The sequence below is a fragment of the Zeus faber genome (assembly GCF_960531495.2).
Source record: "Zeus faber genome assembly, chromosome: 8".
Classification (NCBI taxonomy): domain Eukaryota; kingdom Metazoa; phylum Chordata; class Actinopteri; order Zeiformes; family Zeidae; genus Zeus; species Zeus faber.
In genome coordinates this window covers 11,813,798-11,830,895 of record NC_137195.1, presented here as the reverse complement: position 1 = coordinate 11,830,895, position 17,098 = coordinate 11,813,798, and the positions used below count along the sequence as shown (strand labels likewise).

The following is a 17,098-nucleotide window of genomic DNA, read 5'->3' as shown; positions in this document are numbered from 1 at the left end:
GGCTTTGTCATTGACAGAAAGTCCTCCTCGTCACTGTTCCTGATCCTTCATCATCTTTCTCCTCACCCCTCCCAGCTTGTCCTCTCCTCCACCCGTTACCCCGCCCTTCTTCTAACCCCAACCCCCACCCTCCTCATTACATTTCATCCCTCGTCTCCGCAGGTGGGCATGGTGCTGAACACGGTGGCGCTCTACGTCTTCTGTTTCCGCACCAAGCCGAAGACCTCCTCCGTGATCTACACCATCAACCTGGCCGTCACCGACCTGCTGGTCAACCTGTCGCTCCCCACCCGCATCCTGCTCTACTACAGCGGGGGCGCCTGCCTCATCTGCTCCTACCTGCACATCTTCAGCTACTTCGTCAACATGTACTGCAGCATCCTCTTCCTCACCTGCATCTGTGTGGACCGCTACCTCGCCATCGTGCAGGTGGGGTCACTTGGTTTGGCTCCACTTTCTCGAAAAGGAAACGTTGAGACAGAACGTCACGGCGACACCTTGCAAGAGATTTGTTTGACTTTTCTCAACTTTTACCCTTGTAGTTAAACACACTAATATTATTAATATATAGAAAAATGTATATAGAAAATGGCAATATATATATTTATATTGCCAATCATTTTCTTCTATTTTCTGTTTTTAGGACCTATCTATCTATCTATCTATCTATCTATCTATCTATCTATCTATCTATCTATCTATCTATCTATCTATCTATCTATCTGTCTGTCTATCTATCTATCTATCTATCTATCTATCTATCTATCTATCTATCTATCTATCTATCTATCTATCTATCTATCTATCTGTCTGTCTGTCTGTCTGTCTGTCTATTTTGCCAATTAAAAGTTTTTCATTCATCTGATTAAGATAATTAATTCTCATGAGAAAGATATGATTTCCCATTCACAAAACAGAAAATCCTTTTTGCCCCAATGATATTAAATACCGTATATATATAAAAAAGTCAGTTGTAAATATAAATTCTCCATAATATTGCTTCTCCTCTCTTTCTCGACAGAAATGCACGAGGGCCTTCTCTTTAAACTCGAATAACAAAAGTACTCCACTTTCACTGCCGTTGCTCCCGCAGGTGGAGGCGTCTCGCAGGTGGCGTAACACCGGCGTGGCCAAGTGTGTGTGTCTCAGCGTCTGGCTGTTTGCCATCGTGGTCACCTACTCCTTCCTGTCCACGGCGTTCCGCCACACGGGCTGCTGCCTCTCCAAGCTGCTCTTCCTCACCCTCACGGAGTTCTTCCTGCCGCTTGTCATCATCGTGGCCTTCACCCTCAGGATCATGTGGGCGCTGGCCGACCGCCGGATGATGCAGCAAAGCAGGTGGAGATCCGTTACTTTATTCCTAGACTAATCAATGAATTATATTAGTATTTCATATTTTCTTCACACTCTCCCTTTCCAGTTTTCAACACAAGCACATAAGCATTATTTTTAAAATTCTTAAAATACTCGATTGTGTTAAACAGAAAATAATAATAATAATAATAATAATAATAATAATAATACTTTATTTGTATGGCAACTTTCAAACACAGCATGCAACTCAAAGTGCTTAACCTTAATAGAAAATAATATATAATTAAAACCTTTATTTGTAAAGCACCTTTCATACATGACATGTAACTCAAGGGGCTTCACATTAAAAGAAGGCCATCAGATAATGACAATAAAAGCAAAGCGAAATACATTTACAAAGTAGTATAATAAACAGGGTGAAAACACTTTCTCGACACCAAAAATGCACAAATTAAAATGCAAATAATAAAATAAAATAAACCCATGTGCTAAATTTTCTTGCCTGCATTGTCTTTCTTCCTAATCACTGTTTCTTTCTGCTTTTAGAAGGCAATCAAATAATAACAGTTTAGGGTCATTGATTTAGACCTTGAATGATCGCAATCAATTCTCGGTAAATTACCTTTAATCACTGCCGATCACCTCCTGAACTATCAGTGTCGCGAGGTAGCCTTGAAACTCCAAGCAATTCTAAAAATAATTCTCAAACAATTCCCTCAGTAGCCTTATAGAAAGTTAAATAATGAAAGTTAGAAGGGTGTGTCTTTCTTCCTCAGGGAAAGGAGGAGAAGAGCCGTCCAGCTGCTGAGCACCGTGTTAATAATCTTCACAGTCTGCTTCACACCCTTCCACGTCCGGCAGGTGAGAAAAGAGAGTTTTTACAAACTTGTGCTGTCACCCAATAGAGAACCGCGCCCGCTTTGTTGAAGCTCGTGGGAAATAAAATGGTGTTGAACTTTGTTTATGGCGCTGCAGGTGTTGGTGTACTTCTACCCCGAAATGCCTCACCACGCGATCATTTACCATCTGACCGTCACCCTGAGCAGCCTGAACAGCTGCATGGACCCTGTGGTCTACTGCTTCGTCACCAACAACTTCCAGGTAGAGCAGGGCGGTGCATTACTCACATTTCACATTTCCACTGAACCATCCAAGTATTTTTTTTACGTTTTTTCTTATTCATTTATTTGTTCGTTTAGTTATCTGTTTGTTTGTTTATTTATATATTTGTTTATACATTCACTTATTTATTGATTTATAAGGGACCATGTAAGTGCAAATATTGTCATTTGAGCTATTGCACCGTATTTAGTTTCAGCCGCATTTTCATCTACAAATTATACAATTTAAATACATATTTATGCCACAAAATCCACAATAAAAATGAAGCTCAAATACACCAGGCGTTACGACACGGACCGACAACAGACACTGGGGCGGATACAAAAGTGTGCCCAGACAAAGGGCGTCCATGCCCAAAGGCACAATGAGAAACAGTCCAGACATTAATGATTACATGTTTATTGTTTTGTTGCCTAAAGCCGCGTTTTCACTTGTACGTGTCATTTTTACACCATTTGTGTATTTGTACATCCACTCTTTTGGTTTATTGACAGATTGATTCATTGATTCATTTACTTAATAACTTTCATCGATCCCTTCCTCTGCTCCCTCCGCCCCAGGCGACCATGAAAAGTCTGTTTCGCCGCGCGGAGGCCGAGCAGAGCAGCGGGGACATCATCAGCATGCAGCACAGCTCCAAGGCCTCGGGTGGAGCCAACAACACCATCATGATGACCGGCATCCCCCCGTCACTGCAGCGGAGCATCAACGCGCGCAACCACCACAGTCTGTGAACTTTACTTCCTGGTACATTTGAAGAGAATGACACTACAGAGAGATACTGTGCTACTACTGTGTGATACTGTGCCCTCTGGGCTGTGGGATGCTCTGCCATTACTGTACAGCTGCTAGTTGCCCCTGCGCACCATCGCTTCAGTCGACCTATCCCGAAAATATACCTGTTCAAATTAAACAAGCAATTTATTTTGTCTGAAATAATAGTTTTACAGTCGGTAAACTACTGACATTTATAACCAAAACCTGCTTAGATCTCTTTTAAGTTTAGTGAGTGCGAAAGATGATAAATAAATAGTGCAAAGGCGTGTCGTAGGCAGACAATTATCAATTACATTTTAAAAGTTGTAGGAAAATCACCAACTGCTCATAGTGCAAAAAATGCAAAAGTATTTGTATTAAAAATGTGTCAGTATATTTGTTTTGGAAAGGGAACAAGCCTGGGATACTATTTCCATAAAAAAGGAGACAAAAAGGGACACACTCTTGTAATATGTATTTACTGTTATTTTATAAATAACTAATTTGATCATTTTTTTAATGTTTTTTTATTTTATGCATCAAAATTATACAAACAATGTACAAAGAAGAAAACCTGCAGCGAATAGAAGAGCAAACAGATCACAGCAAACACAGGGGAGCGATGACCACATCCATATTACAATAGACATCTGATTAAAGATCAAATAAATCTGATGTTCCACATATGACTGTTATGAGTGCATTTGGAATGTATAACAATGGAATAGAACATTATAAAGTGTTATTGACATGTTTGTTCTTTTTTGACCCGTTTGAAGAAGTTCCCCTATAATATGAAAACACACACACACACACACACACACACACACACATAGTATTTGTATATATATATATATATATATATATATATAGTAGATATCAATAAATACAAATTAGATACAAATAAATAAATACAAAGTACAATAAATCGATTCGGGGGAAGCAAGTAATTACTATTCTGAGGCTTTTTCGAAGATATATATTTTTATTGTATTTAAAAAGATCTTTACAATAAGCTGACTCCGCCCCCTCGGTGCGTGACGCTAGAATGACGTCATGTGCCTCCGGCGGCTGCCTCGCTGCCGCTTTTAGTTAACCGTGGAAACCGGAGCGACCGACGGGGAAGTGACCAGACCGTGGGTTTACCTCCATCCAATCCGTTGTGATTATTATTGTCTATGTTATTATTATTATTATTATTTTGATGATGATGGAGCTGAAACGTGGGCCGTGCGCAGGTGATACTTCACAGCACCGGATGAGAGAAGCGGCAGGTAAGTTTATAACGTTTCTTATTATCTAGGATTTTGGGACACACACACACACACGCACACACACACATTCTTTTCAACTTTTCAATGCTTGATGCCTGGCAAGGTAGGTTGAAATATATATGGACAATAATTAATGTTCATCATGTTCAGTTTATTATTATTATTATTATTATTATTATTATTATTATTATTATTATTATTATTATTGTTATTATTATTGTTATTATTATTATTATTATTATTATTATTGTTATTATTATTATTGTTATATAACGGTCTCATGTTGTGTCTCCAAGAGAAATGCTGATTTGTATAATTCATGTCATTTGTGGTTTGATGCTATTGCAAAGGCTCTGACAGATTGTATTTTATTCCACAAAAGGTGCAAGCAATCCAGATATTTACTGTAAGGTGTGGCTTTTTTCCTTTGACCTGTCATGCCTTAGTCACTGCTGCAATAAACTTGCACAAGTCCTGAAGAGAATTTGAATGGATTTGTGACCAGATAATATACCACAACAAGAAGGACATTTTTATAGTGGCAGGTTTAAAAGCAGGTTTTTATGAACTGGTTTTACACCTGTACATAAAAAAACCCCATGGATTCATTTGAGGCCCCAGGTTGGTAGATAAAAACAAGTGGAAAAGCATACATTGATTTTAATATTATTTCTGTAGAACACTGTAGAATATTGGCATCTTTCTTTTTAAAGAAGAAAGATCGTATTTAATGTGCATGTGATGTATCTAAATTGTTGTGTAGTGTCAATAATCCCTTGTCTTAGCTCTACCAAAGTCACAACCTTCTGATGATTATGTCCATATTCCATATTACTTTCAAATTGTTGTTGTTTTTTGTAATTTTTCACAAAAATTCCTCACTGAGAATGGGTGCGACATGCGAGGAAACAACGGCAGAATCCCCCCCATGGGCAGACTAGGTGTTTCATTTCACTCGTTGTCTTTGCTGTTCTTCAGGTTGCCGTGCGGCTTCATGGGCCTGAGCCACCTCCACTGACCCACCATCGCTTCACTTCACTCGCTGCAAAGCTTCCATGGGGCTTGACCCAATGCATTCAACTGCACTCCACTGTGCCACGGCTCAGTTAATAAATATTACTAAAGTAAATTATTGCAATTGTTTGCAACGCAAACTACGTTGGATCAACTTTAGCTACCAACAGGTTCTTTCTTTGTGATTGATGTTTAAAATGTCTCGATGGATGACCAACTAAACGTGCCAGCGTTTTAGTCAGTCTTGTTTCAGCTGAACTCAAAGTCAAAGTGATCATTCAAGGAGGGCCATCACGTGGGAATCCGGAATCAGCAATTCGCCGTCTTCCTTGTACGGATGGCAATCTTCCCAGCGTTCATTATTCATTTTGGACGACAGCTGTTTCTTCCGCTGCCCCACGCTGAATCCCCTTCTCTTTTTTTCCGTAATGTAAAAGCTATCCGCTTGAAGAGCAAAATGACTGCTCCACGTCAGGGGACGGTCTAGCTCGGTTCTTCAGTCTTACAGTGTAGAGATCCATACGTCAAGGGGATGGCGGCTCAGAAACCCAACCTGCGCCTGGTGGCAGCCGAAGGAGAGGAGGTTATGGCGGACAGAGAAGAGATCGCCTCTGAGAAAAAGCACCCGAGGACAGGAGGAGGAGAGGAGGTGGACGAGGACGGGGCACAAGGGAGGATACCCGCGCGCCGCTGGGTGATGCACGGCGCCGTGATGTTTGGCCGGGAGTTCTGCTACGCCATGGAAACGGCTCTGGTGACGCCCGTGCTGCTGCAGATAGGTAGGACCATCCAACACACCCGGTGGAGGAGGGAACACTTTCGCGGACACAGACTATCACGTACAAGCGCTGCTATCCATAGATTAGGACGAAAGGTTCTCAAATGTGGGCACGGCGGTGCACTTTACCACAGGGGGGTAGACAGCAGGGCTCCAGGGGGTACGTAAAGGTCAAATCCTTTCCCACAGGGGGGTACACAACAGGGCTCCAGGCGGTACGGAAAGGTCAAATCCTTCCAAAAGTCAGGACATCAGAAATGGTGCCAACATTATCTTCTGAAATTGTAAAATTCCTATTGTTTTTTTTTACTATTGTTGAATAATAGGAACGTGGTTTGGCTTAAAACGCGGTCAGCAAAGTGTTGTTTAAGGGGAAACCAAAAGAAATGCTGCTGCTGTGCATTATTGCAGTGATTCCCAAAAGTTTTCTGCAGGACCCCATTTTGTAGATTAAATTATTTTTAAGACCACCCCCACCCCGACCACCTACATGCATCCACATAAACATACTCTCAGACACATCCTTTGCTTGCAAAGTCACCCAAGTTGATCCCTGGCAATTCCCAACCCTATGTACTTGTTTATATTTAGCCTATCTTTGCTTTAAAATTAATTGCACAAATGCAAGATGACACCATTTTCACACCAAAATTTGCTGGTTGACTCAGGCTATTAAACCCAGGTCAACCAGCTAATAATAGGTGATTGACACCAGGAGAAAGGCGTTTTTTTCTTGTGCGTCACGTTCGATAACGCGAACACGGGGTGTGGGGCCTATCATGGTTCCAGTGTGATTGGGAACAAAACAGTAGAGGAGACAGCAACTTAAACAAACAACGACATAGAACTGTAGAATTTGAAAAAATATATATATTTTGAGTCGTTCAAAAGAATCGGATCGTTCATGAACGACCCAACTTTCCCACTGGTGACAAATGGCGGATGTTCTCGGGTGTTACCGGCTTTTGGTGCAGTCGGAAAGGGGTATAAGGGGTATAATTTCCACCAGCGCCCCCCTAGGGGACACGCCCCCTAGTTTGGGAACACTTTTTGCAAGACACAAGACAATAATGATTATTGTCTTGTGTCTTGCAAGAGGGGTTACACACACCCTAAAAAAAGGTTGGGAACGACTGGATTTGGAGGATAGTTTCCCACTGTGTGTCAGGTGTTTCACAGTTTCTTTGTACTGTATGCTGACCAGTGCCTTTGAGCACCGTGGACACCTTTGTCAGATTGTACTATGAGCCCCACCTGGGTTTCTATGGCTAAAAGAAGAGGTAAACTGGCAGCAACGCTCTCCATGGCTGATCAACTATGGGAGTTACTCAATATCGGGACAGTTAGGAACATGGCTTACGCGAAACCCTCAGGTTGTCCAAGTGCCGTCCAGCCCGTGTCACGGCTCGCCAGCGGCTGTGCGGCTTTCTCCCATGTTTGCCACCGTAGCAGAAATGGAACAAAGGCCTCGACTCCTGGCTAGGTATGTCAGGAATGTTAAACACAGCACATTATATTCTCACCGGTTTCTAGACACTGAGAATATTGTTGGAATATTGTTTCTAAAAACAAACCAAAACCGCAAAAACCCCATTGAGAGATTTGAAACATTTGGTCAATCTGTCATGGTACAGTAAATATCATTCTTCATCAAAAGTTGTGTTGTTGTAGGAGTTAGATATTTAAATGTTTTAGCTGTCCTTTAACATTGGATTAGCAATGGGTCAGTATTGTTTACAGCACTTTTTCCATATCAGGATCCTCAATTTGACACACATGGCCATGCAAGCCATTTGATGAGATTTTGTGTCCGGGACCTCAATCTGAGAAGATTTTTAGTGTTAGATATGATTTGGTCCAAACTTTCATGCCTGTCTATAAAGGAAATAATAGTGAACCTATGATCAAAACATTATTATTATTATTACATTATAAAATGTCATTATTGTACATTCTCTAACGGTGCTAATATCCATCTAATTATATATCTAATTATGTAACGGTGAAATGAAATGATTTATCATTTTGCTGTGGGGACCCCGTTGAACCTCTTGAAGGGCCCCTGGGGGTCCCCGAACCCCACGTAGAGAACCACTAGTTTAGAGAAGTAATGTGTCTTCTTAACACGCCTTTCATGATCCAAGTTGAGACCAAATACATAAATAAATAAACAAATACATTTTGCATAAACAACTTTTGTTATTTAAAGGGGGAAAAAAAAAAAAACACCAACAGAATATCTTGACTATAGCACGAATGACTGAGAGACGGAAACAGACAGGTATACAAAACGTCAAGTGAGTGTCAAACTACGTAAGCTGTTTATGTTGCCTCAGGATAAGAATATCAGCTGTACATTGACAAACAAATCCCAGTTGAGGCTCAAACATTAACAGTCAGTTTATACAATGTTTGCTTGGCCACAGTTGACTGAACTTCCCAGGATTCTCTAGAGCTCCGACCAGACAGCGGAGCGCCGCAGTACTCGAGGCTCTGTTTTAGTCACAAACTGTATATCCCACTGCAGAAGGTTTTTAAAGATCTTCAGGATAGTGTCATACCTTCTTTATTATGTTTTTCTGTAGATGCATTAATCCAAAGAAAAAGAAGAGTAACATTCCGTCAGGCGGTCACAATCTGAAAGATCGGCCTTAAATCACAAAAATATTTACAACCTTGAGCCCATGTATGAAGATTTGTTTGCTCTGCAAACACGCTTCCTTTGTCCGTCTTCTCTATTTAGAAACCGAGGTCCTTTACAAACCATCTAGTCCTGCAGAAACCTGTATCTCAAAAATAATTGTTTGCTTTTGTGGATTGCAGGTGGCTGTCGAATGTACAGTGTTCCTCCGGGACAAAGACATTGATTTGAGTCTGGTCCCCGGCACTTAGTGAGGAGCTGGTATGCAGGGGGTGGTGTCTGGCATCCGGGGTGGTAGCTGCCCACAACTTCTACACTACAACCTTTCACATTTTTGTTTGGCTCCTACAGCTGGGTAAAATTGAACAAGTAATGCTGTCGAGTTCCCACATGAACTCAACAGGTCAAACTATCAGGGTCAAACTAGTCCCAGCTTGTGCCAAAATGGAGCATTGAGCGTGAAGGATCCCATTGTTGCACAAGTTTCCTCCAGGCTGGCATGGTTTCTCTTGTGTCCTCCATTTACCTTGTTGACCCTTTAGGGCTGGAGTGGCTGGGTGACTTTTAGTTGAAGTACAATCATAGGTTTAACTATAAATAACCTTAAAATATATATAAAATATATATATATATATATATATATATATGCCCTTCGGCCAATTTGGTTTAGTCTCTGGATGTCATCCTCTCTCGTCTCTGTTAAATATACTGAATATGATTTAATTCGGCCTGACCAAATCCAGTCCTCAAGAATTGTTACTAGGGAGAGGTTTTTTTTTTTTCATTTATGCAATGTGAGAAAAGGCAAGTAGGATCTTTTAACCATGAGGGATTCTGCACAGGTTGTAACTCAACATAAACGAACAGGCCTACGGGAACAAGCCCGAGCTCACCTGCTGCACCAAAGACTGGTCCAATTTGACAGATTCCTTGGCGTGCAAAGTTTGCCTTGACACCTAGCCAAAGAAAGGCAAGTTTAACTTATTACAGACTTTGAATTGTCCCCAAGATGGTGTGGGTGTGGTCAACCTTGGATCTAAATCTCTGAAGGGTGTCGTCCTAGCTCACATGCCTAGTAAGCTGGGGTGGGCTGTAACCCCCATGACCCTTAACAAAAGGAATGAAAGGGTAAATAAAGGTAATACATGCCTGCAGGCCAAGGCCTGTATTTGTGATGTTGGCTTGAATCACAGTTTTACGCAATTTTATCTTACATTCTATTCATTATTTGAATGTGTGTGTGCATGAATTTGGAACTTGGAAACATCACATTCCAGGCAACTAGAAGGAACTTTAGAGCAAAGAAGTGTATGTGTATATATACATATGTCAATACACGGTGTATAATACCTCTCTCTTTATGTGCATATACACACACAGTATATACATACATATACACACTGTATCAATATATACAGCATAATATATGTCAGAGGGATCCCATTGGAAAAGCACATGTAAAAAACGATTTTTGTATTTTACTATATACATACAGTATATAGTAATATATACTGTATGTGTGGCAGGTAAATTGAAGACATTAATCCATAGCATCATTGTGCAATCTGTTTTTTTTCCAGGTCTTCCGGAGCAGTACTACAGTCTGACCTGGTTCCTCAGTCCCCTCCTGGGGCTGTTCTTCACCCCAGTGATCGGCTCGGCCAGTGACCGCTGCACTTTGGCCTGGGGCAAGAGGAGACCTTTCATCCTGGTCCTGTGCGTGGGGGTACTGCTTGGAGTGGCAATGTTCCTTAATGGCTCTTTAATAGGTAGATGAAAGTAAAGATCACAACAACAAACAAAATTACCATTGTTCATTTCTGCTTTTTAGACTCTATTCTTTTCTGTATTTCTTTGTATGTATTCTTATTATTGTATGGGGTTTTTTTTTTTTGCTTTTTTTTTTTTCTAGGCCTGGCCATGGGTGACACACCAGGCAGCCAGCCAATCGGCATCGTGTTCACGGTGCTGGGTGTCGTGGTGCTGGACTTCTGTGCTGACGCTTCTGAGGGCCCGATCAGAGCGTACCTTCTAGATGTCGCTGACACGGATGAGCAGGACATGGCTCTGAACATCCATGCGTTTTCTGCTGGTAACGTGCAGAGATGGCTCTGTCAAAATGATTGGATGGGGGTGGGGAAGGAATGTTGTTGACCTGTCGAGGAGCCGTTGTCATTAAAAACAAGGTTGAAATGTTACGTTATATATGTTAATTTTAAATGTTACAAATAAAAAAACTATATAGAGAGGTGTCGTCCCACAACAGATTATTCTCCGTAAAATTGTATAATTATATACCACAGTACAGTAAACTTTGGTTGCACACATGTCTTCAACCATTACGTTCACATCTCGCTGTCAACAGCAGGATTGTCAACAGCGAAAGGTATTCACTTTTAGTGAAGCGTGCTTGTGTAACTACAGTTACACAAGCACGCTTCATTTGTGATTTGTTTTCTTATATTTCCTATCTTGATGAAATTTTTCTCATGATGAACCTGTTCCTGATTTTGCAGGACTGGGTGGAGCAGTGGGTTACATGCTCGGTGGTCTCGACTGGACGGACACGCCTCTGGGCCACGTATTCAAGTCCCAGGAGCAGGTCCTTTTCGTCTTTGCGGCCGTGATCTTCATCTTCTCCGTTGCGCTGCACATGTTCAGTATCCCTGAGCAGACTTTCAGTCGCAGACATACAACCAAAGCCGCGGCAGACGACCCGTCCAGCAGCGAACATTCTATCGCATCACCTTCTGTTGACATGATTGTAGAGGAGGATAGCTTCGTCCAAGCCTCCTCCCGTTTGGACAACAAATTAGAAAATCCAGAGGTAGAGCTGTTGGACCACCTCAGCGTGGACTGCATGCGGAGCAAAAGCGACTCGGTCCTGGCCCTGCCGGATACCAACATCCAGCTGGACCCCGACCTGGACCTACAGTCGCTTAATTTCCCCCCTGAAGGGGAACCGTTCTTACCAGACACACAGGAAGTGTGGGAGGACGTCTTCCTGCCGTCCAACAGGAATTCTCCAGGGTCCCCCACTGCTGCGACTCTTCTCTCTCCACCATCTCATTGTAGTATGCTTCCCTCCACTGGTGGGATGGTGGAATTGCAACCAGATGGTTGGACCCAGCTGAAAGAGCAGACAAATGACCCTGCCAGTCCTCCTCTAAACAATCAGGTTACTAAATATATTCAATAACTGCCGGGAGTTCAGAAGCACGGAGAGCATGCTTCCATTAATACCGTCGTGTATTCTTCTTTCAAATCCAAATTCAAACGTATTCATTTTCCAAAATGTCGTCTTTGCCAAATTCATTTGATTTCCAGCACGTTAAGGCAGTCAATGGAAGCAAACTGGGAGTCTGTTCTTCTGGCCCATCCCACTCAATAAAACACTCGACTTCCAACAAGTTGGCCACCAAGTCATGCAATTCCAACTCACCTCGACCACTCTTCAACAGACAGGTGCGGCTTAAGGAATGATTTGGGTGTAATCTCAAAGATAACAATGTATGCTCGCTTTTGTTCACCTTGTTTCTGATCTCTTTGTACCCAGCCCTCCTTCACTTTCTCGTACTACCTACGAGTGGGATCGCAGCGCTACCGGAACAAGCGTCTCTCTACCAGAACCATTCAGCCGATCACCAATTCCTATAGTTTGATCGACCTGAGCGGGCTCCAGCGCGGCGCAGAGAGACGGGAGCTGCAGCTGTCTGTGGGAAACCTGTCGTACGATGGTTCGATCAGCGAAGGGGAGACGGCAGGCGGAACTACTGTTCGACTGCTGTGGCTCTCTATGCTGAAGGTGAAGAGGAGAAATTCTGTGTTGCTGTGCAGGTGAATATCAACAGAATTGTCGTCCAAACCAAACCGCTAATGGCTTTTTTTTCTGTATTTTCTCGACAGATGCCGAGACAGTTGTGGAGGCTATGTGTGTGTCACCTCCTGACCTGGTTCTCCATCATAGCTGAGGCCGTGTTTTATACGGACTTCATGGGACAAGTGATCTACCATGGACACCCAAAAGTAAGACTCACACAAACATGCATATGCTCACACACATTCAATAAAATGCTTTCCATTAGGGGGGGGTGACGATTGGTGCTTTCATAAGATATTTACACACAAGAAGTGTTTGAGAAACAATCCATAGTAATGAGGATATCATGACCAAGCAGGTAAAGTAGTTGTTTTAGAACAGCTAGAACAGTCTATGAAGTTCAGAAAACCCTACCTACGACCCCTCCCTTCCCGCTCAGGCCGATTTATCATGGAGATACTGTATGTGTAACGCAAACTTGGCAAATAACACATAATACTCATAATACAATAAAACTGATACAAATAAATACAATCTACACGGAGGCTCCTTCGGGGCCAATCTTTATCTTTGTTAATGTTCGTTATCCTTATATGATGAATATATGTTGTGTTCATGTATGTAGGCACCAGTCAATTCCACAAAACTACACAACTACCACAAAGGAGTCCAGATGGGCTGCTGGGGACTGGTGGTTTATGCTGCTACTGCGGCTGTCTGCTCTGGTTAGGACACGCACGCACGCACGCACGCACGCACGCACGCACGCACGCACGCACGCACGCACGCACGCATGCACACAGCCTCCTTTCTGCTTTTTGTCTTGCGTATATCCACACACATGTATTCACATTGTTTCTCTCCATTCAGCCCTCCTTCAGAAGTACCTAGATAATTTTGACCTCAGCATCAAGATTGTTTACATCATGGGAACTCTCGGATTTTCCATCGGTGCGTAGAGAAGGAAAGAGTCTACTGGCCATCTAAGTTGTCTAATTGTGAGATATATATATATATATATATATATATATATATAGTGTATTTATTGATTAAAATAAAAAAAAAATTCTCCTCTCTAGGAACTGCTGTCATGGCTATATTCCCTAATGTTTATGTTGCCATGGTGATGATCAGTGGGATGGGTGTCATCTCCATGAGTATCTCCTACTGTCCTTATGCCTTACTGGGACAGTACCATGAAATCAAAGAGGTAAAAGCAGTAGCACACACAACACACACACCTGTGCACATTGTATTACTGCAGGCACATCACACTGACAATATAATGAGGTTTGAGATGAAAATATGTTTTCATCCTTAATAATATTGAATAATGAGTGATGACTCCAGCTGGACATGCATTTGGAAAAGTAACCTGTGCCTGTTTTTTTCTCTTATTTTTCTCTCCTTCAGTACATCCATCACAGCCCTGCAAACTCCAGACGAGGTTTTGGGATTGACTGTGCAATATTATCCTGCCAGGTGAGTTTCCTTTTACTCACAGTTTACAAGGTACATCCGTCTTTATGTCATAGAAGTAACCCATTGGCTGCTCTTGTAAATAGAGCTGTCACAATTATGACATCAACACCTGATCTCAAATGTTTCAGCCTACTGTGATCATTTTTGTAAAATTGTTAGATTCTCCAATCATGTGTTTCGATCTAAAAGCCGACGCTAGAAATATTGCGAGAAATAGAATGGCAATTAGCTGCCTTTTTACCAGTTGAGTTCAGGAAAATTAAATGTCATGGCTTTTCTTCTTTCTACTTTCACGATGACATCCGTCATTGTAAATTCATTTCCAGGTCACATTTTTTTAAGTTTTCAGCCCTGAGGGAAGCTTGACTGTCATTGATGTAAACCATACATCATACGTCGTGCTTTTTGGAATATTGCCGAATGTTTCCATTTTTTTCAGGTCTACATCAGTCAGATTTTGGTGGCCTCCGCCCTGGGAGCAGTGGTGGAGGCGGTGGGCAGCGTGCGTGTTATTCCCATGGTGGCCTCCGGGGGCTCCTTTCTGGGTTTCCTCACCGCTTGTTTCCTGGTCGTATACCCAGAGGAAGAGGCTGGCAGTTCCGAGCAGGAACGGAGAACTGAGGCTTTACCAGTCGTGGGCGGTCCTAGTGGAGAACGGTCCAATCATGAACCAGGAAAACTGAAATCAACATAGCCAGGAAGTGGTTTTTTTTTTGTTTTTTTTTAAAGGACTACCACTCTGTGCTCTGAGTGGTGCATTGATCACTGATCATGGTTGGGTGGTTTAATACATGATAGGGGGAGCGGTGAAGAAGCCGAACTGCAGCTAAACCCATCTACCTCAGGAATCGAATCAGACACATCAAAGTATTTGTTTCGTGTAAGAAAGTGCTTGTGCTACGGTGCTGCAGTCGATAAAAACACAGTGTTTTTATTTTCTGCAAAAATCACTCCTGAACATTGCATCATTGCACACAGGATGGCATTGACACGTTGGTACAGAAAGCTGGGATATCCGGCTTTTCTGCCAAAAGACATCTGCACATCTTATTCCTGGAGCGAGCCAGTGCCTATGGATCCGTCCCCAATACTCTTCTCTGAACGGCCTTTGTGTTCTTCCAGGTGCAATGCTCCTCTGACCTCTCCTATAAACATTACACTTAACTATCTGTCTTTTAGTGTTTTCTACCAAGAACACTGCTGCTGATTGGGTGCTTTTTAATTGACAAAGAAACGTTTTTCCAAGCAGGGGTTTGATATGCTCCTTTTGTGACAAACCAACCAAAAAAAAGACAGACTTGGATGTATACGCTCACTTGACCATAAAATAAGTGAAATGCAGTGTGCTTTACATACATTTTTATTAAATCGTTTATTTGATGATGGACTGCTTTGGTGAAGGTTATTATTCTTACTGTGAGAGAATGTTTTAATATATGCTTGTTATTTTAAAGTGTTTTGATTTTTGTCATAAGCTTTTTCTTTATATTATTCCAATATTACTGAGTATCTTAAAGTGAGTTTTGATATTGGCCTTCTCTTTGCTGCCGCACAGACTTTTGTACCCTATGAGCAAGGCATTTTTGTACCCATGGTTTACACCAATAAAACAACAAATGCACCATTTATTCGATCTATCCTTGTGTCTCAGATCACATCCATCATGAGCATGTTCGCCTGCCAAGCATCACAAGTTATATCAGTCTCATTTCTGGTTTTGCATGCGAGTTGAAATTGTTTGGTAAAAGTATCTTAAACTAAAAATAATTTGAATACTAAGCAATGCACTTAAAGATTATCCAGGAATGTAAACATGTATTCCTTCTGAAACTATAAATACTAACATTGACAAAACTGCATACAATGGAAATGTAAGTATTTGAAAAAACAATTCTGCTGCGTGTTTCTTTCTAAGAAAAAAAAAAAAAAAGGATGTAGATAGACTGTAGGCTGCGATCTGCGATCCACTGTGCGCTTCTCCAAACAAAACCAATAAAAAAAGTATATTTTTATTGTAGCTGTATTTATTTTATTTTATTTTCTAAAGTTTAATTATTAAAAAAAAACAAGAAATCACCAGTGTCACGGTGCGCTGATTGTGTCCCACAAGCGTGATGCACGTACAAACTTAAATTAGGCCACGTAGATCTAATATGAGGCGAGATTCAGCAACTGGGTGTCTGAATCTCGCCTCACCAAAATCTGCTTATAATCTCCGCCTCACCAAAATCTGCTTATTTCTTAATTTGAGGCAAGAAATGAGCATATTTTGGTGGGCTGATAAGGTGAAATCAGTGAAAGTTAAGGAGTAAATGCAACGAAACCTAGAAGCCATGCTCAAACCCCATTGACTCACAGAACTAGGGGCCTCAGGATGGCGGCTCCACCCAGTAAACAGAGCAGTTTAGAGCAGGGGTGGGCAAACTTTTTGGCTCGAGGGCCACATTTAGTTTTTAAAACTGACCGGCCATTAGTAGATGAGGTGAAAAATGAGCAAGTGTAAAGTGTAAAACGTATGTGAAATCTATTTCCTCTTATCACATTTTTTAATTCATAAATGCATTTTTAAATAAAAAAAATACAATTAACAATCGTCGTGGAAATTGGTAGGACAGCGCTCAGGTGTTCATCAGTAAGCTGGGCTCTGTGGCGTGTTTTGTTGATGTTAATAACACACAGAGGTAGAGCCAAATAACACCAGCATCTTCTGTGTCAACGGTTCGGATGTTTGACAGCTTTGTCTCATTCGGTGAAGCATTAAACACGTCCAGTTTGACGGAGTCGAGCTCCTCCTTTAGGCGAAGTCAGACTGGAGATCAATCAGCTCCAACTGCAATTCCTGCGACGCTGCCTCATGATCAACTGACACGGGACATGACACCAGCTGAGGTGACTCC

At 41.8% G+C, this 17,098-nt stretch overlaps 2 protein-coding genes across 2 annotated transcripts in view; both read left to right on the top strand.

Annotated features, from left to right (window-relative positions):
- The window catches only part of gpr20 (G protein-coupled receptor 20), a gene marked incomplete at its 3' end in the record, with an annotated part of 3,612 nt that extends 442 nt beyond the window's left edge, over positions 1–3,170 (top strand). The window contains exons 2-6 of the mRNA XM_080004722.1: positions 163–429; positions 1,094–1,338; positions 2,091–2,175; positions 2,290–2,415; positions 2,997–3,170. Coding sequence (XP_079860848.1) covers positions 163–429; positions 1,094–1,338; positions 2,091–2,175; positions 2,290–2,415; positions 2,997–3,170 — 897 coding nt within the window. The remainder of the gene's footprint in view (positions 1–162; positions 430–1,093; positions 1,339–2,090; positions 2,176–2,289; positions 2,416–2,996) is intronic.
- A 2,842-nt stretch (positions 3,171–6,012) lies between these two features.
- On the top strand, positions 6,013–14,895 carry LOC307233390 (solute carrier family 45 member 4-like; the record flags this gene model as incomplete). The annotated part of the gene is made up of 11 exons (XM_080004721.1): positions 6,013–6,259; positions 10,480–10,668; positions 10,812–10,991; positions 11,416–11,885; positions 12,456–12,704; positions 12,806–12,925; positions 13,345–13,444; positions 13,590–13,670; positions 13,799–13,929; positions 14,133–14,201; positions 14,641–14,895. The coding sequence occupies 11 exons, from the start codon at positions 6,013–6,015 to the stop codon at positions 14,893–14,895; spliced, it is 2,091 nt and encodes a 696-aa protein (XP_079860847.1).
- Positions 14,896–17,098: the final 2,203 nt, after the last annotated feature.